Source organism: Saccoglossus kowalevskii, chromosome 10, assembly GCF_978046115.1.
Source record: "Saccoglossus kowalevskii chromosome 10, keSacKowa6.1, whole genome shotgun sequence".
NCBI lineage: Eukaryota > Metazoa > Hemichordata > Enteropneusta > Harrimaniidae > Saccoglossus > Saccoglossus kowalevskii.
Window position 1 is genome coordinate 22,108,140 of NC_140650.1, and position 24,735 is coordinate 22,132,874.

Genomic DNA, 24,735 nt, shown 5'->3' on the forward strand with positions numbered 1-24,735 from the left:
AGAAAAAAATCGTGCGTGTCATACGTGACATCATAGGTGTTTGGGCGGACAAATTGGGTCGATGACTGAATATTATACAGCCTTTTAGCCTGAATCATGAACGCTTAAATGTAATCATCGCAAGTTCTATTTAAATTTATAGTTCTTCAACAATCTTTAGCGACGGATAAAAGGGTCCACCGACAGCTCAGTGATGACGTTATGAGCGTGAGTGTTCAATGTGGTCATAATCTTCAATTAACACATACATTACAAGTATTTCCACGTTCTCTGCGGATTTGTTCGTGACAAAAATACCATATTCGTTTTTTTTAATACGATTAAATAAATAGGTGTAAATGACACAATAATAGCTTGGATAATTTTCCTTGTTACACACAGAGATCCGTATTCAGCATAATATCAAGCATACCACATTAAGCTTTATCCAGCACATCATCTGATGCAACACGACACACTGTAATACTTCAATTATGTAGATGTGCTACTATCTAGCTATCCTCTTCAACGATACGAACATCGTACACGCGTTATGATTTTCAAGTTTCACGACGGCGCATTGTAACACTGTTTCGAAGATTGTGTAAAAGTCAACACAGACGTGTAAACACTGCGGACGTTTCTTTACTTCTCATTACAGGTAAGTTGAAATAAGACGTTATACTTTGAAAAAATACACGAAAAAACAAAACAAACAATCGTGTAAACCAAAAATCCTTGTCGCTGTATTTAGGTTTCAATATGCTACTTGTCGAGAAGTAATAACAGTGTAACTAGAGTTACACTGCGTGATGTTTTCTCGCTAGTATATATAATATAGATGAGCAAATATCGATTGAAATACTACTTTCAGTCGGAAAGTCGTGCTGGCCATAATGTCAGAGAATGGACTAGGCACACAAGGAGCTCCTGCTTGAACTACATAACGTATGCTACGTATCGACATATTGCGTAATTTGAATCGAGTTGTCTCACGTTAGGCACGCTACTCGGGTAAGAGTAGTGTTTACTCACAGTTTGTTAAATACTTCAAACACATTCCAAGGTTACTCTTGAAAACTGTGTTTGTAATGTGGAAGCGAATATGGAATTGACTAAACGACAAGATATACGAACATCTCGTTGCTGAAACATATGTCTTTTTTCTTCCGTAATCAATTATTTACTCAATCGATACATACACTAACACCGTACGTTTTAAAATAATTCAAAACATATTAGTTATTTTATATATACATACTGATAATATATATCGAGGTATGTGCTTTTAAGGAATGTTAAAGTAACTTGTATCCGTACAACACTTATGCACGAGTATTCGTTATAATGTGAGTATCGCCATTCCATAAATTCATTATTATCTCCTGAGCCACACACGTTTTATTCTCAACGTAACGCTATGTTGATAGTATGTTATTGAATTATATAGAATTGTGTATGACATCGTGATTTTAATAATGTTCAATATATTAAACCATTGAAGTAGAGGACAGTAGACAATGACGCTGACGTCCAGTTTATTTCACTTATTTAGTTGCATTTAAACATGTACAAGGGTGTGTGTCGCAATAATCGGACAAATAAGAGACGTATAATTCGTTGAACAAATCAGTCTAGTTTTGACAATCTTCATCGATACTTCAACTCACTGATAGTATAGATAAAAAGAAAATTTAGTTCATACCCAAATTTATTCGACAAAATGTGCCTTAATTTACAAAATGCTCACGCAAGGGTTCAATAACTAACCCCTTCGCTGTAATAGCGTCTCTATATAAATTTATTCGGTGTGTAAAACAGAATAACGTGCAGTTTGAAATAATATTTTAATATTTATTTCATTTTGTTTGTCATCTCATTAAATTGAATATTTCAGTCACGCAATAGCAATGTAACTGCTACCAGACACACATACATTATTTATAAAATCCTATCAAGATGCCGATAGACAGGATTAGTGTCATTTGTGTCACAAAAGGAACATAGCTTCTTAGTTCTCTGAACTATTATTAGTTGAAAGGAATACGTTCTTTGGTGAACAATGAATACATGATCTTGTAAAAAAAAATACCGTAATCTTCTAATGAGTATGAAACGACTTTTGTCATTTATGTAGAAACATGATACACTTACCTATTCCTGTTTTTTTTCGAAACGAACAATTGTAAAAACTCAAAATGATTTGTTATATAATTATTATGTGAGAGGATCGCGATTATCGCAAACCTTGGAGCAAATTACTGCGCCTTTAACAAGCTCTTTCAGACGAGAGTTTTAAACAAGCTTTAGTGATCGTCAACATTTATTTATGAGTTTGGGTTTATTTTCTCAGCTGTGCATTTACATATGTCGGTAAATTTGGGTGTAATAAATTACCGCGGTCACTTTTACAATCTACTGATACGATTGCCTTTTTTTGCTCGTACTAGTATTAACTTAAGGTAGTAATGTCCAAATATTTATTAGATTTGAATATAAATAAATATGCAAGTACTCAGTTCTATCGTAAAATAAACGTCGCATCCCACGCGATTGATTTCATCAACTATGAAATTTACAAGTTTGTCGTCAAGGTAACGCATTTGTTGTTGTTCAGGTACAGTTCCCCAGATAAATAATCGAAACAATAATAACAAATTGCCTCATGTTCTTACTGTATCATTGTGGTAACCGTTTGTATTATTAGGTTTTTCATTTATTATCCCAACGGAAGCATCTTAAGCATCAATAATTACCAGACTGAATGAACATATGCTGAATAATTAAATAAATACGAATTTAATAACAAAAGAATACACCAAATTAATAATTATAACCACTACCGGTAGGTTTGCATTTAATATGAATAAATATGCAATAGACAACCAATAAAATCAAAATATATTGTAGTTAAGGGACTAGCGAATACGTCTAGTGGCAAAGGTGCATTATATAATTCCTTACACCAATTATCGTGAGATAGGTCTTTAAGCATACAGAGTCTAGATGGATGTTCTGCACTTTGGATGTGTGATAATAAAATGCAATTACTATCCAGGCAATTTATTATGTTCGTTAAAGTCTGCCATCGATCCATTAGGAAGTGCAAAAGACTGTGAAAAGAATGACACGACTGCAAATGATTGGTAATAACACAAAGCAAATGTCGTTATGTCTAAGAAGGATCATTTGCGCCACAGCACTTACTTCACATATCAAATATATATCTATATTTGAAAATATATTTATTAAATAGTAGCCCCATGGTACTTTCGGAAAAAATTACTTTCTGACAACCAAGGTCACGCACGCGACAAAGAAACCTAATTAGTGTTTCCATGGTGTTTATTTAGTTCCGAGGTGCTATTGACAGACAACGACATTGCCGACAAGAATTCAGCCGCTTAAGCACTCAAATGATGGCGTTCGCTTGTCTATATCGTAGCGGCCATGCTCTATGCACATACATACATTATTGTATTTGTTTGCCTTTTAGTTACAATTATCTCACGTGCATAAGTCGTGAACGAGGCACGAGATAGATTATTTAATTGAAATTAGCATGTGTTGTCAATGTCAAGCCAGCCGTTGAGCGAAATTATTGTCGATTACCAGGGGCGTTTAATAAGTAATGCCCCTGACCCATTTCCCATAGCAGGAGATTAATTAAACTTGGCACAGTTATTAGTCTTTCTCTACATAGAAACCACCCAGAGTTATGCATTTTTTCCATCGTTTGATGCAGCTCTGGGCACCGTTTTTGCATAACACCCCAGGTTGGTCCTCCAACCACGTTGTAACTTCAGAAATCAAGGCTGCACCATCTGGGAAATGCTTCATGGCTAGGAAAAGATGAAAGTCAGAGGGTGCAAGGTCAGGAGAGTAATGGGGATAGGGGAGGATTTCATAGCCACACGCCCGGGCTTCTGATCTGGCGACATGCGAGTTGTGGGCCTGAGCGTTGTCCTGCAGGACCTTTGCTGATCTTGCCCTGTCTCTTGATTTTGATAGCTTCTCTTAATTTCATCAAAAGTGAAGCGTAATAAGCTCCATTTCACACCTGATGACTCAGTTGAAAAATCTGTAAATCTGTAAACCACAATTAGTTCAGAGCTGTTTTTTGCAACATAACTCATAGAGATGTAAATCATTACACAAGCAAAATTCATCTAGATCAGACAACTGGAAGTGGGTCAGGGGCGTAACTTATTGAACGCCTCTCGTACATGTAACCCAGTCACTCACAAGTACTTCATTATTCAATTAGTTATTGTGTCATCAGCAGTGAACTGTCGCGCACCAGTTTTTAGAATAAATCATGGTATTTTGTTGAACGAAATCAAAGATGGCCGCCACAAAATTATCAATATGCATGTCATACCACAAACACTACCAACTCTTTTGAAAATTGTTGGTCAAAACCCTTATGATATAATCAAAACAATCTCACATGATCGAATTGCCCGTATTCACAGAAATATAAGAAAACACATTGTTCATTAGTGATATTTTTTAATAATGATAACCGGCAATGCCAAAATACTATTCTGTCGCGGTGAAGATGTTTTCGCTAAATAAAGTTCCAATTATATACAAATACTTGAATTAAAACATTTTCAAACATTTTTTGATAGTGTTCGAGTAAATACTATAAACCCTTTGAAATATAGCAGTGCGTTGCCAGGTTCTAAATCGACAGTTCAAGTACTAGTATTGAACAGTGAAAGTTGATCTATGCAAGCCATGCCGAATGTCGATATAGTGCAATCTGAAGAAGTCTTACACTGCTGATTCGTATATTACTAGGAATTTGTGCCACGGTTTATGAATTGAGTGATATTGCCCCCAAAACAGCGAATAACTATTTTACAGATTTTATTGATTGCAATAGTGTTTCAATTCTTGTTCGCTGGCAGTAGCGAAGAAGCAAATTAAATGCGGCAGCAGTGATTTGAAGAGCATTAAATCGTCTGTTAATATCATTAATTAATGACACATCGATCTAGTAATCAGATTATGCAGCACATTAGTGAGTGTACTACTAAGTGCGTGATTTGTTCTCAGGAAGTAAAGAAGATCTACAATTAACTCAATTTGAGCGTTACGGAATGCAATTATGGTTAAAGATACTCCTAAACTAGCAGCAAACGCTTCACACACCCGGGTATACAGTGTCAGAGTTCAACGTACACTAGATTGCTAGCAATTTCGAATTGCAATTATTTATCTCTCATTTATCTGTAGTAACATGCGCAGCGGCGTTTAATGATACTCATAATAGGAGTAACGCAAATGTAAACGGTCATCGAAGGTAGCCGCCGCCGGGTTTGGGAATAGAAAATGTCAAGATATTATAAGCGAGCATAATACATTACGCATTGATATAGTCGTGACATGATTACCCAATTATTGCCCACGTATTTTTATGCAAATTACAAACTACGACCTTTACATATAACAGAAGCAACTGTGCGTTAGATTATAAAAGTAATTTGTTAGTATTTTACTCCCGTGAGTTGATTGCGTATATTCAATATATTCGTACCTGTTGTTAACGCGATGATTTATTGAGATCAGAGTAGATAGCTCATATCAGCATGTGTAGTTGAAGCGGTTAGCATTGAGTTTCACGATGTATTTTCTCTCGAAATATTAGATAGATAAATTATAACAATCTATGTAACATTCAAATCACTTGAATCATAAATAATAAGTGGATTATTTTTTTTATAGTGATCGATTTTTTTTTAAATCGCGGTAACCCTGAGATAACGACAAATTTAGTCATGGATCAGCGCGGAAAAAATATTTCAGATAACACTGTTAATATTCAAAGCAGTATAGTGTGGCAGGTGGTTATATACACACACGTCGACAAACACTGGTTGGATTTAATCATCATCAATATATCTCCCTTAATTATGTGTTCTCATGTCATCGCTCTTTAACTCTTTAAACCCGTCCTTGGCGCGTGCTCCACTGCTGCTGATAACTACAAGTCCCCGCGGAGCATCAAAGAAATCGATGCAACTCGATATCACGAGTCATTGGCTATTTCCGCTTAGGATGTATTGTTAGAAATTGACATTCGTTCATGCATTAGTGATGTATCGGAGTTTGTATTGAAATATTGTTCTCATGTTATTGACCCCTCTAAAAGTTGTAGTAATTATAGCTTCAGTAGTTGTATTTAAATTAAACACAGTTATTTAAATATTGTTGTAAGTTGCAAATCACACACGGCTCATACTGATGTGAAAGTAACCATGATTGGAATAACGAAGCATCGCCATAGCAAATATGTTGGAGTAAAACAAGCTGTAAATTCGACATGCAAACATTTTAACTCTAAAACGTACAGTAAAAGGCAAAAGTCTTGACAGATAAGCGAACGTTAAAAACAGTGCAATATAATCATGCCACATACAAAATGCCTGACGCGCAATTTTAAAAGTTTGTACTGGATTTGTTACTGGTTACGTCGCATATAACATATTTTATTGATTGTCGTCCTGGTAAATGAGAAGACATCAATTTGATGTGACAAATTGTAATTTTTTGAGTCTAACTACAAATAGTTGAAAGGTTGCAATATATACTAAGCAGAATTGTATACGTCGAAAACACCAATCGACAAACGAACAAACAACAAACAAACACACAAACTGCTTTCCGATTGGTCTCAATGTTAAAGATGGCAAGCCAATCAGGTACAAGCTTGTGCGCAGTTACTTCAAATTTGCAGCTTGCAGCCTTTTAAATATGCAATTGGATTAATCAAGAAGAAAATAAAAATAACTAGTTTGCTCTCAATACTATGATAAAAAAGATGTCAACGACACTTTCGATACATATGACGTAAAGAAACAAAATTAGTAATTTCAGTACATAAGGCGAGTAGTTTGGGACAATTTTTCATATGTTATTTATAAAAACTAACAGGATAAAGTACAAAGGGCAGCCACGTGTTTCGCCCCAATAAGCTCATAATTACAGTAACGCAAGAGTGGCGCCAATTAAAATAAATAACCGTTCTTTCGACCATTAGCTTACAAGATGTTCTTCTAATGGTGCCCGATAACCCTAGGCGTTTGACCTTTAAAGGCTGTTGTTGCAGCAAACCGCTGGTACAGATTACTACAAATTGCGTGATATTGGTGTGCGTGCGTATGTTTGTGACGTCCGAGGAGGCGCATCCAATTTCGCAAAACCACTCATCATTTTCTTTGGTCTTTGTGTCGAGCAATTGCTTTAATGACCACCTGTAGAACTGGTTATGCGTTCAATTCAGTGAGCATGTATATATCGTTATCTAGATGAACGTTCACCAAGTAAATCAGTCAATAAAATAGAGAGGTATTGTGTACATAAAATACTGAAATAAATGATATATATCTTTTTTTATTTATTTATACACTTGGATACCCAAATTATGTATAAATTAAAGAGGAACTAAAATATAACCCTGACTTTACACCGACATTGTTTAATCACTGGATTGTTAAAATTCATTAGGAAATTTGGACTACAGACAAATCTAGTAAGGTGAAACAAATACACAAAAACGGAAGCTTTTGTAGCATTCTATGAAATTAGAATAATGTGAACAGTGACCACGTTTTCGACGTTAATGTTTTGGAGGCGAATTATCATGTGCTAGTAATTTTCGACGTCATGCGCTAGTATGTTGCGACGTCATGCGCTAGTATTTTGCGACATCATGCACTAGTATTTTGCGACGTCATGTCACTATCATGACATAAAACAACAAAAGAAAATCAAAGAGTTCGTTATGAAAGCGCACAGAATGAGCGCGCAATTAGCGTCGTTTGTTGTCAACGCGTTCGGAACGCACGCACGCAAAAGTGTTATTTTTTTTATTTGAGGAAGTTGTCCATCGTATACCCACGATGCTACACTTAACGAGATTTACCTCGAGTAGCCATTTATCATAATGAAACACTCATACATTATAAGCCATGCGTACGAATTAAACATGGCTTTCTTACTGTGCCTTGCATTAACGCGTTGACTCTGACGAACATGAATAATATAAACTGCTTCATTCCATGGCTACACTTCTTACAACCGTCTACACACTGTCAAGTTGTTTATTGTCCGATAACATCCGTAATCCGTGTAATACGTGTGTCTCCATCTGCTGTCTGTTATCTTTAATTAAGTATGTAAATCAAGTGGTAGATATTGGTAATAAAACGGAATCGACTATGTTGTCAAATCCGTGGAAAAGCTCCACTGATACACACAGAGATCAATCTTGTTTTCACGGACACAGAATGTGTTTTACGATCGAAAGGTTTATACTGTATAATATATATATGATACATTATAAGGCAGCGGATTATTTTGAACAATATTCAATATTATTTCGGAAAAAAAATCAGGATCGAGTAATATTTAAAAATTATAATCAGTATGTGAAACAATTCATTTGATATGATTAATAAAAATTATTTAATTTTTGTGGCGATGATTAGGAAAATTCGTACATGTGTGAAACACAAATAGTAACTTGTTTCAACACACTTCTTTGCCGAGCTCTTATCATTCATGAAAGTGAAACTGGTAAACTGAACCATAGCAAAACAATCCAAACAAAGTAAGTGACAAGTATTTTAATGCCATCTGAGATCGTCTATGTACAGTTGTATTGTATTTAACCACACGCTTATTATATCTATATCTGCCAAAAGATCTTTTGAATATATATTAAAGCCAGTCACTTTCCACAAACTCATTTATTCAATAGTTTTGAAGAAATGAGTCAATGTCTGTTTAAGTAGCTCTACATGTACTACTGCCAGTCTAGGCATAGCCCATAACTAGGATAGAGTGAGGGAGAGAGCTGTCATGGTGTTGGAAATTGATGATGATAAAATTAAAATAATATTTTTGTCATACATTATGACAGAAAACTGACCATTAGAGTCAAATTCAAAGCCCATATTTAAGTATGAAGCAGAATCTATAGTATATTCCCTTTAAAGTTCAACTGGATATATTACCGAATTTAGGATTGTTGATTGAAAACACATCATCAGTAATAAACAACTAGACAATGTTTACAAACAATGTCATCATCATCATCATCATCGTTTTTAGCTTAGTACTACTAAGTTTAATGAACAAATGAAATCGATTGTATGTAGGAAATTCACATTGAAGAAGCAATACAAAAAGATTTGATTCGTATCCTTACATTTTGGTGACAATTTGTGAGATTCAACTTTGACCATTCGTGCTACTAAGCACGGAATTATATGGAAACAGAGCGACAATAAACATACAGACCGGGCGATACTAAAACTGTAAGAATGTAAAACACGCAATGATCCCACGATGACACGTCCCCATCGGTAACGACACAGCCCATTTATCAATCGTTATATGCCCTATGTGAATATCAATCCTCCAAAAGCATACACAAAAATTTAAAACTGAAGTAATAAATCATAGTTCTTTTTATTTCAACGACTTGGATCAATATGAATTGAGCCTATGCAGTAACATCCGGGGAATCGTCATATTGCTGAATCATCAATTTTGCATTTGCCCTCATTCTCAGTCGTCAACAATGTTGTCCGGAGTCATTCATCGGCTAATACGTATTCGACAATGAATGAGCATTCCTGCATTCGATAAGCCGTTTATCGGGGGATTATGGTCTAAGCCTTTCCCAGAACAACATAGTTATCAATGCTCGACTACTAATCACGTGTACGACCCTTCATTGTGAGTGTAGCTACAATTGAAGTGAACAGTAGAGATACTTCCGGTGTTGAAGTTCTTGATAATATCTACCATCCCCACGCCGTTTTAAATGGTGCCCGACAGAAATACAGCGTAGATTAGATTGTGTGTCGAAGTACCATGTGCGGCTAACTGACTTGTTATCATAGACGGCATTCATACCTCTTTCTCGCGTGATATTCTTAAACTAATCAAGATGCTCACTTACACTAACAGTACATTACACTAACGCTTTTTTTTTGCGCGAGACATTCTTGGAAGATTGTCCCATTAATTATTAAATAATGCCCGCCCGCCATCTAAACACAAAATGAACAATCCTGTCAGTTATAGAGACTGTGACTGTGACTTTCACATGTGTATAGCCAAAACCAAATTGCGATGATACACGACGCACCGCTTCTAAAAGGGTTCGAACTTGCAGATCCAAGCTAAAGGGCCAGCATTATGTCCATTCATCAGGTCGGTTTTCGAACCTTGCCACGTTCAAAATATAGTCATGAATATTGATCAGTTTATTATGCAGTGTTACGTCCACCTGTGGTATAATTAGCATGTAAAGCCCAAAACACGTGTCCACATTTATACAAACAAAATCAGTAAAACGTGATTGGCCAGGACAAACTCAAATTCCAGGTGTGGTTGAAGTACTATAAATCAGATAGTGCATTCGTTAAAGTATATTCATATTCACTGAGGCCTGCTGTCCAAATGTCGGTCAAATATGTGAATGAATGTGCACTCTAGACATAATTGAATGAAAGTTAATATTAATTGCATAATCAAATTTAAACACATAGACTTATTGTACCCGCTGATTTTAATGACTACGATGCGTCACAGCAGATCAGCAGTAGACATATATTTGCAAAATATACACTTAAAATCATGTTCAGAATTAAGCAATTTATCCTATATTAATGTGTCGGATATATTCATAGCAATTGGGCAAATGTCTCGCGGCGATATGAAAGTCTGTGGGATTTTTCCCTCCCCGCTTCAAACATGCTTTACCATTCGTATCATATAGACAACTGGCACGCAAGAAAACTGCGAAATATGAAAAAAACATAATTGTGATGGTTGTATACTACGAGTATCGGATGATATTAGTGTTTAGACATATGGGAAATTCAGCCTATGCACAACCAATGTTATTATAATCACCATGACCATCCCGTTGTTTATTAAAAATTATGAAATAATCATATAACGGTATTGTCGCAAAATGTAATTCTACTTTGAAGTTCAGTAAAACACGTTTAGGCCCCTGCTATCCATGTCGCCAATAATATTGATGGTGTATGTGTTAATAATCTTGAAATTTACGATAAACAGCGCTTAATTTCATCACAATTTAATAAACTTCATACGATCCATATATTATACTGATACTTTTTTATATGATTGTTAACTCCCAGGTAGCCGCTGATCAACAGAAGCATTTACCTGCAACATTGAAGCTTCTGCTCATGCGTGGGGACGATAGAAATATAACAACATCGTGTGCACACCTTCATATCCCTCCGATCGCACGTAGCTACGCTGTCGAGGAAATTTTTGTCAATCTTTAACGATTTCCTGTAACCACACAACAACGTTACAATCACGAGATAATCAGTCCCGCGCTTGGAGAGATGGAGAACTGCACGATGAACACAACAAACTTTACCCTGTCTGAAGATTTCTACACGGTCCCGCGACTACCGTGGTCCATTCTCATCACGACCACTGTTATATATGTACTAATTTTCTTCGCCGGGATCATTGGAAATGCACTAGTTGCTTTCGTGGTATGGAAGAACCATGACATGAAGAGTTCTACAAATTATTTCCTCGTCAATCTGAGCATTGCCGATCTTCTAGTTCTCATCATATGTATGCCCATGGCGCTTTTGGAAACCTATGTGATTAGCCCTTGGTTGTTGGGGGAAGCAATGTGTAAGTACAATTCAGAATATGTTTTCACGATTGATTCCGATTGTTATGTGGCGGGACTTGTGAAGTCAATATTACTTTCTTGACTAGTGTTCCATGACCGACATATATGTTTTCTATTGGACAAAATACGTGATACGATTATCGTCAATTTGCAACTATTCATACCAGAACCCGAAAGTCATTGTGCCGGTTAAAGTCGCATGAATACGGGCGTCTTCGCGTGTGTTTGTTTTTTTCAGATTGTAATAAGTGCAAGTATAGTGTACGTCATGTCTATATTAAGGTACTTTCAAATCAGTGTGGACACGGCCCGGTAAATACATAATGTGACTGTAGCGTATACCTGATGTAAAATGAGTTTCATGTTATACGAGAATTTATGGAGCGTTTAGGTAGAAATTACTGATAATCAATGTGTGCCCGAATGGCTACATAATGCAGCTAAACTGGCCATTACTATCTAAACCTACTGGCGATATCCAGATGACGAGTACGAGTAAATATTGTATTGACGATCAAATCTATTTGATCTGGCAGGGTTCTGCTTAACTGCCGATCGGACAGCACTCTGCCATTGCCCTTATTAGATTAAAACGTTTAATCGTCAGCAGCTTATGGTCACGAAATATTCACTATTCTAAAGGTGATTAGTAATGATACAATTACTGTGCTGCTAACGATTATGATTTAGCGTATCGATTATTAAATAGGATAGTTACCAATTACTTATTGGATGAAATCGTTGTTATTACATTTTGCGTTCATTCTTACCCATATAAAACGAAACGTAAAGCCGAGCATAGAAATAAACTATTCAGTAATAAAACCCCAACAATTATCATCAATAATGATGAATGTGATCAAATTTACGACGAGGTTTCTTATTATTGGATTCTTAAAACTACGTTTGCGAACTACAATACACTTTGGATTTAATGTAATCTGTTTCATAGCGAAGACCGCTTCAACTCTAAGCAGTCCCTTGATTAATTGTAGGCTATTGATGTTTTCATGTCTCGAAATGAAAGTAGCTGCAACTGAATTAGTTGGTAATATGCCTCAGTTAGTATTTGTTGAGAGGTTTCAATTGCCGTAATTCATTTTTGAGAAATGGTTTCTTTGAATATCCGTTCTATTTGAAATATAGCTCAAACAATCATCGCAGTTCAAATGCATGAGAGCAAGTCAATTGATGTAAATAATCGCCAGTTACATGCAACAATGTTTTCTTCTGGCCAGCGCGTCTCTAGGCTGGTTATACCCTGATTCACTTACTCGAGCAATGGTTTGAACATGTATGCGTACGAGTTCTGATTTTCAATCCAGCTCATTCAGACGCCGTAATTAGAAAAAAGAAACCACTGCGTAATTGCTGGTGGTGTGTTGTTACAGTTCACCCAACGGCATTCAGTCACAAGGAGAGTTTGTTACCCGGCAAAGTGTTTATTAACTCCCGGTATTCCATGTACTAACAAGATTTTGCCCCGCTAATGACATTGCCGCAGGAGAAGTTGTTGATCTCTTTATAAGGTACTTTCAGCCAGGCTATATGTACTGATTGAAGGTTTGAATTGTTGGCGTATGGTGTTACATGTACCACAATGAAATCCCCTGCTGAGTTGATCTTGTTGTTGCTCTAGTGGACTGTAGTCTCGCTCATCATAACGTTTTGTTTAATGTAAAACATATTAGCATATTGTTACTTTTACTCGATTGGTGTTAACACGCGCCGGGTACATTACCAACTACGGAAGGCCACGGGTCAGCTATGAGGGTTATCTTGAAAGCAGGAAATAATCCTGAAAAACAGCTGTGTCGTCACATTGTACTACAATCGAAGTAAAGGTGAAACTATATTGCATGGCACATTATTAATTGACTACCGCTACGAACTATCGCGTCAATACATTCATTCATTCATTCATAATTATTTCACTCCTATGAACGTATTAGCGAACAAAAGCTATTCTTCTAGTTTCTATGGTAATGTATATCCGAAATTCAGATCTAAAGAGTACATGCTTTTTCTCTCGTGCGAGAAAAATACGTGTGTTTTTCACAGGTTACGCTCATGATGCTCGCGGATGCTATTCTCCCAGCAGGAATAAATTGGCTCAATTTAGGCAATTATGTTCATTCACAGTTGTATGACACGACACATTCAACGATCACCTTTATGGCATATTCAACAAAGGTTATGTATCCTCTGTAGAAGATAGCTTGTTTTTTTAATATTTAACGAAATCAAGCAAATGGAAATGTATCTTGTTATCTGACGTGAAAACCTTCTGTTCAATACTAAACTAAATTGTTAGACAAGCATCAGTTATTATCTTTCGTTCTTGTTTTTTTTTTCCAAGCGTTTCATATGCTATTCATATTAGTTTGGTACAATACAAAAAAACATAAGTCAGATAACATGACGTGTCTGTCAATGTAAACAATCTGAGCATCAACCACAAAATTATTAAAATAAGAGGGAGGCATTAAAATCAAAGTTTACACCACCTGTGACGATATTGCCTGATTCAAATGATTGAGGGCTACTCAAGTTCATGACGTATGAAATATAGTATAATGCACTATGGTAGGCCATTGGCAACAAATTACGGCTTTTTAAATTAGTTTTCTTTTTTTCTTTTTGCAAATTCACGTCCAGTGTTTGCTTAATAATGTATATATATATATATATATATATATATATATATATATATATATATATATATATATATATATATATATATATATATATATATATATATATATATATATATATATATATATATATACTATATCCATATTTAAGATAAAACGATACGTTCAAGCAATTAAATAAGTAAAAATTCGTCACAGAATAGTGTTATTCGAGTAACGAGATCACGATAGTCACATCTCGCCCATGCATTATTTGATCATCATTAATTGTTATAGAATGGTGATGAAATTTATTGTATCCACAAATAAGACAATCTGAGTGTTAGGAATAAATGAATACAGATCGAATTTAGCCATTAATTTGCACATACACGCATACATAACGTATTAGTAATGGAAGCCATCTGTATTTACCGCTCGACTGCATTCATTGGAATAGACATCCATCGACATATTGAAGAAAAACACTAAATATGTTATCGTTCACTAACAGAGAATACTTATCAAATGACATGTGTACCCAGCTGGAAATATAGATGTTGCGTTACACCAATGATATTACTGGAGAGCAATCACTTGATGTGCGAATACGGGTGGTAGGTCAACAGCGTTTGAGTGAACAAAAATCACAAAGAATTACGTTGACGCACGACTGTATCTTTTAACAAGAACCAAGTATGAAAAAAAATGTATAGCTAGAATAACAATATCCGGCTTAAAAGATTTTTTTCCGGCTGTAATGATGATTTTTTTCTGCAGCCAGATTCTTTCATCGTTTATGATGTACACGTTTAATTTATGCTGGGTTTCATAATTGTATTACAATTTTGGTAACAATTCCCACATCACCAGTGCGTCAAATGATTTGGACATCAGGCACATCACACGCATATGAGTGAGTTTGTAAAAGAAAAACACACACAGTTCAGTGAAGCCAGATAATATAACGCCTGTGACGTATTTCTTGAGAATTGATATATTAAGGGATGTTACAATATGTCACATCTGATCACGAGTCAGTAATCAATAAATCGTCGATTGCTAGATTGCAATCCTTAACAACTAACTTCACATACATCGCGGGGATTACGCATTCAGACGAAACGCCAATTTATTCTTCTTTGTATTTACGGTGATCTATAAATAAAACAAAATCTGTAATTAATCGAAGTGTTTTCGGTTAGAATTGAAAAGGAGAGCAGGGTTACCTCTCGTATATTTTCGTTAAATAAAATATTGTCATAGACAAAGTGCTACCTGTATGAGCATGTATGTTATACTCAACGTCTGACGTCTATATACGATCATTATGATTAATCACAATACTCGCAGTTGTATGGTATTTTAAATGAATAATTAGAATGCGTATGGTTCACCTATAAGCAGTTCGCTTTAATATGGCAATTAAATTCAACATTTGCGCTTCAATCAATGGTTATTATGATAGCAAACGCTCAAACAGTGATATGTTTGATGATGAAATATTGACTTGCATTCTACTGACAATAGCAATTTAAACACATTTGCGATTAATGAAAAGTACAACCATATACAATAATTAGTTTATGGTCACGTAAAGGAAATTACTGTACATTTAGTTAGTCAGACACAATATACCCATTCGTCGACGACTATGTTGAAGAGTCAATTTAACGCATGCGTATTAGGATAACCAGTTCACACTTTTGTTTACTGTACCACATGCTTCTCTTAAGCTTCTTTGCGGGTTCATGTCAGTCGAAACAGTAATAATCATTTACACAATGTATGGTTTATTGTTAAAATTAATAACAATCGATTTATTACTAGATACATCGTGTATTAAATGATATCTTAAAAAATTTACATTTGTGCAGGTAAAGAGGAAGTACCTATTTCATTGGTGTATTGAATTGATTGAATTGATTGCATAGAATAATTCGTAATTCATTGAGAGCACACCCATACACAAATATGGTTACAATAGGGAATATATAGTGATGTTATATTGTGTTATTTTGAATTATTAATCAGCACGACAATACTGGTCCGAGGACCTGGACAATTTTTAGGTCAGTGTAGTGTTGAAAAAGAGTTACAATGTATGTAAAGAATGCATCAGTTCAAGCTGTTTAACAAAAGACACCAACACTCACCGGTACGAACACTTAGTGTCCGCAGTGTTAAATGCCCCCATCTTGCGTGATTTTTTTCTTTAGCGTATCAATGACAAATATTAGCAACAGAGACGAGTACCTCTACCTCAATCGACATCGTTACTTTGCTCTTGGATGATGGATGGAAAGATTCATCAAATATGGGCTAGCTAATTACACTCAATATAATGAGTTATTTTAAATCTAAATCCACATCAAATACTGGTTACGATAATTCACTCGATTTTCTCTTGATTGGATTTGCCAACAACGTGCAATAAAATTTGATCTGAGCTTGGCCGTGACAGACATTTCTATTTACCTCCCTTTGACACGTAGTAACACTTTTCTAAGAAAAACTGACTGAATAACGTATCGCAAATTTGAAAAATAATAAAAATAATAAACATGCACGTATTGAGCAGACTTCGATGAAATTTAAATTTAGCATAATGTACATACAATAAAAAACATGCAGCTCTATGTAGACAAGCACAATGGCTGTAAATATCTGTAAAGCACACAATATTATCCGGAGTATGAAATAATGGCAGAAAGAAAAATGTAAAAGTGATGATCTTTGACATTTACGGTTTATAAACTCATGGGAAAAATCCAATACAATGATGGGTCTGTTACTCTTAGGGGACTCATGTGTGCCATTACCTTGATACAAAAACTTCAGTTCTGCTTGGCAAACTTAATCATATAATCCGTGGCCATAATAGCGGATCAGCCCAGCGACGACACTGAGTTGAACTCCAATTACGGCCTGATATTCGCTCCCGATAAACCCACAATCTGAGAATTGAGTCATTAAAAGGCAAATCGCGCGGTTTATGGAGCTTGACTGAGGATTTGTTGTGGTGTTGTATGTCGCCATTATGATGCTCAGTACATCTAAATTATCCTACACAGCATTTACCTAGCAATGCTTCCAATTTTTCGAACATATTCGATTGATTATGAAATAAAAAAATCGAGAATAAATATCCCCTCCTTCTCAGTAAACGATAACATAGTCCAATTATTGTTTTGTTATGGATAGTGATGGAAAATGTGCTGCCCGTTATGTATAAGATCTACCGGCTTTTAATATTTAGGTATCGTGGAGGCTCACCATAGACAAAATTCGTGTGTGTTGTTCAATTTAAATAATCAGTGAATACGTATTCCCGATTTGTTCCTGTCTTATTGCCACACGGATCTAGTTAGTGGAGATCGTTATGATCGATGATCACCCCATCACACCTGTGCATTATTTATTTGACGAAATCAGCGTAAAATTTTACTGAGATCGTCCTCATCGTCCTCACATACAAATAACAGAAGTTGATGATTAGTTTTTAACGATGAATCCATGAGTCTGTGATAATTTGCATAACATTTGCATATGAACATCAAATAATAATCAGAACAACCTCGATGCCATGAGGTAAAATATTGATTATGTTTACAGCACCTCAACACTATATGATTTCATACGTCCTCGCCATCACCATGGTTTCAGCAATCGTATATGATATTAATGTTATGTTTACCCAAAACCGATCAGGGTATTATTCGAAGGAGCCGGCTTTACTAAATGAGCCAAAGTGAATAAGAATCTTTTCTCTAAAAATCGTATACAATAATGAGGCGTGCGACCCAAGGTATTTCAAAACTCATCAACTTTGTGTTACACCTCACATGGGGTAATATAGTGTTTTCGAGTCTTTAGCAACATAAGTCACATGGGTCTAATTGGTATTACCATCCTGACACGGGGAAGTAGCCAACATCCTTCATATAGGATAGTACGTATTTTCAGAAACATAAGTTCAGTATGATTCAATTATTTCGTATGTGGGACAGAATATCATCTAGCCATCGGCGTTGTGTTTTTTTCAATGCAAAAACTGTAACACGTTTTCAGCATAGCGTCTCTTTCATCAGAAATTGACGCTGTTCTAGAATCGACATTGATGTGTACGACTCGTGCAAAACACATTTAATGAAGTCACGTCCCTAACGTCTGTAAACACAGAGAGTATGTTTTCCAATGACAAGAATTGTTACATGTTTAAAAAAGACTACATCTTGTTCCCGATGGCGATATATATTACGCTAAACTTTAAATGGCATTGATGGTGGTATGTGTCAAAAACATGCGTATATTGTGAGGTTTCATTGAAGTCATCGTTGAGTGGTCATAATTACAGAGCAACACAAACGTAGTATTGATTAAATTTTGTAAGTGGTCATTTCCCGGGCATGTATTGGTTACCTGGTGCCTTAACGTCTAGTTTAGGTTAATATGTTTTTGTTTTGTTACCTGTTTTAACTTATGACAAGTTGATACACGCATATTGGTCATTCCCGTATGACAGGCTTAATCATTGTTAAGTTTAGACAGCAGAAGAAGACGACACACTTATAAGACATCTTCGCATCTCAAAGTTTTACCACGATGACCATGCGTACTGTGTTATTAGTAGTTCACTGAAATAGTGTATGAAGCGTTAGGAGTCCAACTTTATGCCCTGACGAGGTATTATACTATTTAGTTAATGGTGCGTGTTCTTGTACTTCGTTGATATGCGTTGATTGATCTAGTTCAACATACAATATATACGAATTTACATAATGCAATTCGTTTGAGCTGATTTGAGATCTGATTTAATTATTCTGACTTGCGGTCTGCTTTGTCGCCAAAATCATATTACGAATAATGTTGTTATGAGACACGTCGATCACATCGATATCTGATGTTCAAGGTCGGGTTAGATTAAGGTTATAAAGTAAAATTTAATAAAATACAAACTTTGGTAACGACTTTTAGATTAACATTATCATGACACTAAAAGGTCCATGTAATCATTCCAGTTTTCGCCTTCATGTGGAGGAAACAATCGGCAGCATTTCACTGAGCCATTATGTGTAGATGTATGAGTGGGGAAGCAACCACTCAGGTCAGGCATTGTAGGTTAATAGGTTACCACTGCGTAATGCGCTTTACTATACACCTACTAACAAAGTTATAGTAAGTGTACGTTAGAGTGAAGGCAGACTGTATATAAACAAGTCATCACATTAAATTACTGTGGAAAGGTAGAAAGCTATGACACTACACGTCTATGTTCTCACTAACCAGGCACTTTTTTCAACCTAATTAAAGCTCAAAATTCGAATGACCTTCTGCATCACTAGTTTGGGTATCTTGGAATAGCCTATCAACAGCGTAGATGTAATTCATCGAGAAAATTGATTAAGTATTACTTACTTATCCCTGATTTGTTAAATTATGAATATACAATCATGGTCTGAAACTTTAGGTATTAGTACTATGAAAATTGTCTTCAAGGACTGTATTCTGTGATACAGATTCAAACGCTTTTCTACCAGTTATTGGTGACTAGACAAGAAAATAGCCCATGGGTTTTATAAGTAACAGACACGTTCGTGGTACATAATAAATGATTGTTGAATTGTTTCGCTTTTAGATACGTGAATTATATACGTATAATGCGTGTATACGCTTCGGAAGAGTTTAGTGGCGCTTATTTTTGAAGATATCATGTTTATAATGAACAAAATCAATAGTATATAGAACGACAACAAAGAACCAATTCCCTTTTTATATAATTTTAAAATAATAGAAATATAGTGTGGGCATATAATGATAAATAATACATCCGCTGGGATGGATAGTGCAGTAGAACCCAATGCAATATGGCGTCATTTGTTTACGTTTTTTGCTAACCGCCATGCGAATGTCTGATACAAAATGTCGTTCACTAATCACTCGCTCACAGACTGCCGTAACAATGTCCCATGTGAGTTGTTGTATTAAACCGGAACATACGCAGGTGTATATAATAACAACTGCAATAAACAACGTCATTACTTAAATCATTCAGTCACTGCGCAAGCGTACAAAACGTTTACAAATCATTCTCTTAGTTTCAGAGCTTCGTTTGTTGGTCATTATAAAAAAAAAAATTGCAAGCTCAGATGTTCTTCTGTGCTGAACACTCATCTGCGTGGAATAATCTCACAGTAACAACATACTATAATACCACAAGACATGTTCAAATGTATTTGACCTTTACCCTTACTGGTAAGACGATTCTCTGGGAAGTCATATATGTAATTTTTATGCGTATATTTATACACTGATGATTTAAGAGAACACATGGAACACTGTAATACTGCTGTGGCGATACATGAGTAAATTGCCGTCGTCGTTAATAATGTATTGTATGTAATGTTAGCATCTCTAGTGGCAACCAAAGTACGTGTTGTGTAAACATAAGCATCTACCGCGGTTTCTGTCCATGAAACCAAGAGGATGGCATATTTATTATAACATTTTTTACTGTGGTCAACACGGGATTACGGTCATAGAAGAATCTCATTCATTATAATAAGCTTGAACGATTTTAGGATAAACTACTAAAGTAGTGTCTTGGTGATATATCGCGATGACGTCATTGTGTAACCGAATAGACGGTAAGGCGTAAGTGTGAACTCAAATTCGTAAACAAAAGTTATCGTAACATCCATGCAGTTGAAAAGTTGGAGAATATAAATTAACTCTACTAAGCTTAAACAATAAGATGTTTTGGTTAATTTGACGTAATTGGTATAGAAGAGTCAATTTAAAGAGCAAAAAAAGTCGATAGAATATTTGCACGCGTGAATTTTTGGTGCACTGAATACATTTAGTCGACGCATGCGTAAATCGGTATCATAATATACTTAACATCCAGGCATTCCAGGCACGTGCATTCACGCATACCGGAAATGTGGCCAATATGGCCATTGACGCAGGTATGGCCGCCCAGTGAACACATGATCATACCATTATTTGAGCTTGTTTTGTGGTTCATAATGCAACAATAAATTAATACATGTATGTGGTATGATGTTTGTCATTCAGACCGTAGCAGCGTATCTGCGTGCATGCCACTGCTACAGCTATTTACTTTGCATCATTCATTCATTCATTCATTCATTCATTCATTCATTCATTCATTCAACCATTCATTCATTCATTCATTCAACCATTCATTCAACCATTCATTCATTCATTCTAGTTAATACTAAAACGGGATTGATTTGCGGACCCCTGAAACAAAAACAAAACATAAAAAAGGCAGAGTAACGTCAGTAAATAGGTCTAGGAATATCAAATGTATTGCGTAACTGTGACATTGAACTTAGAACTTCATTACATGCTACAATTCACCATTAACAGTTTTTTGTTGATAAAGATCGAAACCCTGTGACCCTCATTGAACTTGGTGTGGATTAAATTTAATGAATGCCATCAGTTCAATCAAGTGTCACGTGTCATCTACCGATTTCTCACAGGATTTGTTTCGGTCGGCGAATTAATGCTAGCATATACAACGTAATTTGTTCTCAGTTATATCAGTTAACGTACCCTCACATCAGGAACTGATGTCATACGGATGTACGCGTCTCGGGAAAAGTGATAAAAATGTCTGTATTAATAGTTCTTGTATGAATGATTTAAACATGAAAAATAAATAAATATGCTGAAAGCGGGGCGTATGTAAAATTGTTAAAACCAGTAATATGTAAAAAATATTGATTAAAACGCAATTTTACATGTAATAGCCCCAACAAATCAAGAACACCTGTTTGCCAGAACAGCCGATTGTGTAATCTGAAGGCGGGTAACGAATTGCACTAGTGTTATACTATATCTTGTTATTACCAGTTGTGTATTTATTTCAGTTGCCCTGTGGCGGTGTGTATGATGGTAAATTATTACATAATGTTCACTTCGAAGCATATTTATGTGGAATTTAAATGCAAAAACAAATGTATAATCCGTTATTAATGTCCTATGCAAATTACTTAATTAACGCTTAATATACAGTCACAATATTATTTATGGTTGATTTCCACCATGCAATTCTTTTGTTAGAACGTGCGCTACTTTATAAAAAGTCGATTTCATTATAACGGAATTTACTTTGTTTCAGTCCCTACACTAACGTAATCAAATGTTTTATTCTCGTATTCCAGGTAAATTGAGTCCATTCCTGGAGCGTACCACAGCACATGCATCCGTGTTAACGCTGGTCTCCGTCGCCATTGAGAGATATTACGCGATCTGCCACCCTCTCAAAGCTCAATACAAGTGTACAACTGGGAAAACCATAAAGATATGCCTTCTGATATGGATCATAGCCAGCTTGTCAACCGTGCCAAACATAATATCCACAGTTCACGAGGCGGTAATTGACGGAAACGGCAATACCGTTTATGAATGTCGCACATATACTTTAAGTATTGCCTCAGAAATCTACATGATGATAATCATCCCAGTCCTGTTCTTCGGATTGCCTTTGCTAATACTGATTGTTCTCTACTCACTCATCATTCGCACTTTGCATTATGCCAACCCGGCGTTAAAGTCAGAAGACTCCAGAACTATTTCTTTTACTCCGCATAAAGTGGTGACGAGGGAGGGGTTGGGCAAGCACAAAGTGAGCCGCAAGTTGACTGCCTCGCGCCAGGTATTAACCGGCAGTGTACACGAGACAATCCTCGAGAAAGAGGAACAAGGGCAGGAACAAAAACTTCTCGCAAACACAGCCGTACAAGCATCGGAAAGGGCAAGAACGCGTGTAGTGTACATGCTTCTAACCGTGGTTACGCTTTTTTTCCTGTGTTTGTTACCGGAGAGAGTAGTCAATCTCTACTTCACCTTGGCGCCTAACGAAGATTTGATATCGCTGGGCGTCAACGGACACCTTAGCCTGGCGATTTTCTGTCGAGTGATGTTCTATATGAACTCAGCCGTTAATCCAATTGTCTACAATATTGCATCTACCAAATTCCGCGCCGCTTTTCTACGTGCCGTGGGGATTCGAAAGAGAAACCTTGGAAGGTCGGGTACCATGCTTACAACCGTCTCACGCTCGAGTCTTAGAATGAGCCAACGTAGCATAACCACTGTTTCAAAATGTTAGTCATTGGCATGTAATGGCAACATAGGTAACTAAACGAGCAGGTTAGACAATTCAGAAATAGAGTGGCCATACCTGTGACATATATGTGCGGCTGCCGGGTTTATCTTTAGAAATGTAGTCATCGCGTTATTAAAGGGAAAAAATCGAAAATACAAATATCTAAACTTAAATCTTGCCTGCATATAACAACACACTTTTTTTAACTTTCAGGATTGCAGATATACAACTAGACCCTCTTGCGACCGAGTTTATTCAACGGCGCCATAAGATGGGCATTCGCATATCTACGAAGAAATTACTGGGAATACAGTGTCATGCTATACTAACCCAAGACGTTTGATTGAGTAATGGGGATTTATGGAAATGTTCATGAGATATTTAATTTATTTGTGCTAATAGTATCATTGTTTTATTCAGCAAGCGTGTGTACCTATACATATATATATATAATATGTATATATATATATGAAAACAATATTCACATATCACATTATTTTATTGTATCTACGTTTACTGCATTTGTGTTGCAACCTACCTGTGTCAAGTTGTTATGGCAACATTTATATACGAATAGACATTCGATTTTATATTTACCATTGTCATGTTTTTTCGATTAATGAATTTAAATTTCGATACTTTTCTCTCGTTCTATACATTGTTTTGAATGTGCCCGAAGCGCTACATCCAAGTTACTGTTTTAATATATGGCAGTCTTTCACAATAACTTTAACGATATCTGTATATTTGAGTGTGTTACATTATATTCAATTTTCATAATATTGGTATTATTTGGATTAATATTTGTATTTTGTCTTTCTAAATATACGTACGTTGTGTCGCCTCTTCTGAAGATGCAATATGTTCTATTGGAAGATGGCAATAAAACCTGCATTATTTGTTACCCCAGCAATGAATTGTATGTAAATGAGTCACGGTGGGAAAGAATATCATATAATGGAGATATTTCATTTTCACATTGTTTATCAAACAAGCATGGTAGTACGCAAGGCTGTCGATTGTAGTTTCTCCGAGGCAGAACAGGTTGTCCATTGTGGGGGGTCATCGTAAGTTATCGGCATTTTGTGAATGATTAACTTTTTGAAGATCCAGGCAAATATCGACATGATTCTAGAGCGAAATATACAAGTTTGTACGAACTGCTACATAGTACATTTCAAGACGTGAGATGATTAAATATGCATTGGAATGACGGGTGCATACTTTCATCATTGCGTCTCTTCTGTTATCCCTATTAATGTTTTATC

At 35.8% G+C, this 24,735-nt stretch overlaps 1 protein-coding gene across 1 annotated transcript; it reads left to right on the forward strand.

The window, feature by feature from the left end:
- The first annotated feature begins 11,387 nt into the window (after positions 1-11,387).
- LOC100374980 (growth hormone secretagogue receptor type 1-like) lies at positions 11,388-24,380 on the forward strand. The gene is made up of 3 exons (XM_002735494.4): positions 11,388-11,691; positions 22,521-23,495; positions 23,681-24,380. Exons 1-2 carry the CDS (start codon positions 11,388-11,390, stop codon positions 23,468-23,470), a joined length of 1,254 nt encoding a protein of 417 aa, XP_002735540.3. The 3' UTR covers positions 23,471-23,495; positions 23,681-24,380.
- Positions 24,381-24,735: the final 355 nt, after the last annotated feature.

Excerpts from the sequence above, each read along its gene's own strand:
- LOC100374980 (XM_002735494.4), top strand. The coding sequence starts at position 11,388 with ATGGAGAACTGCACGATGAACACAACAAACTTTACCCTGTCTGAAGAT. Across the intron at positions 11,692-22,520 it reads GTTGTTGGGGGAAGCAATGT|GTAAATTGAGTCCATTCCTG; the intron begins GTAAGTACAATT and ends CTCGTATTCCAG.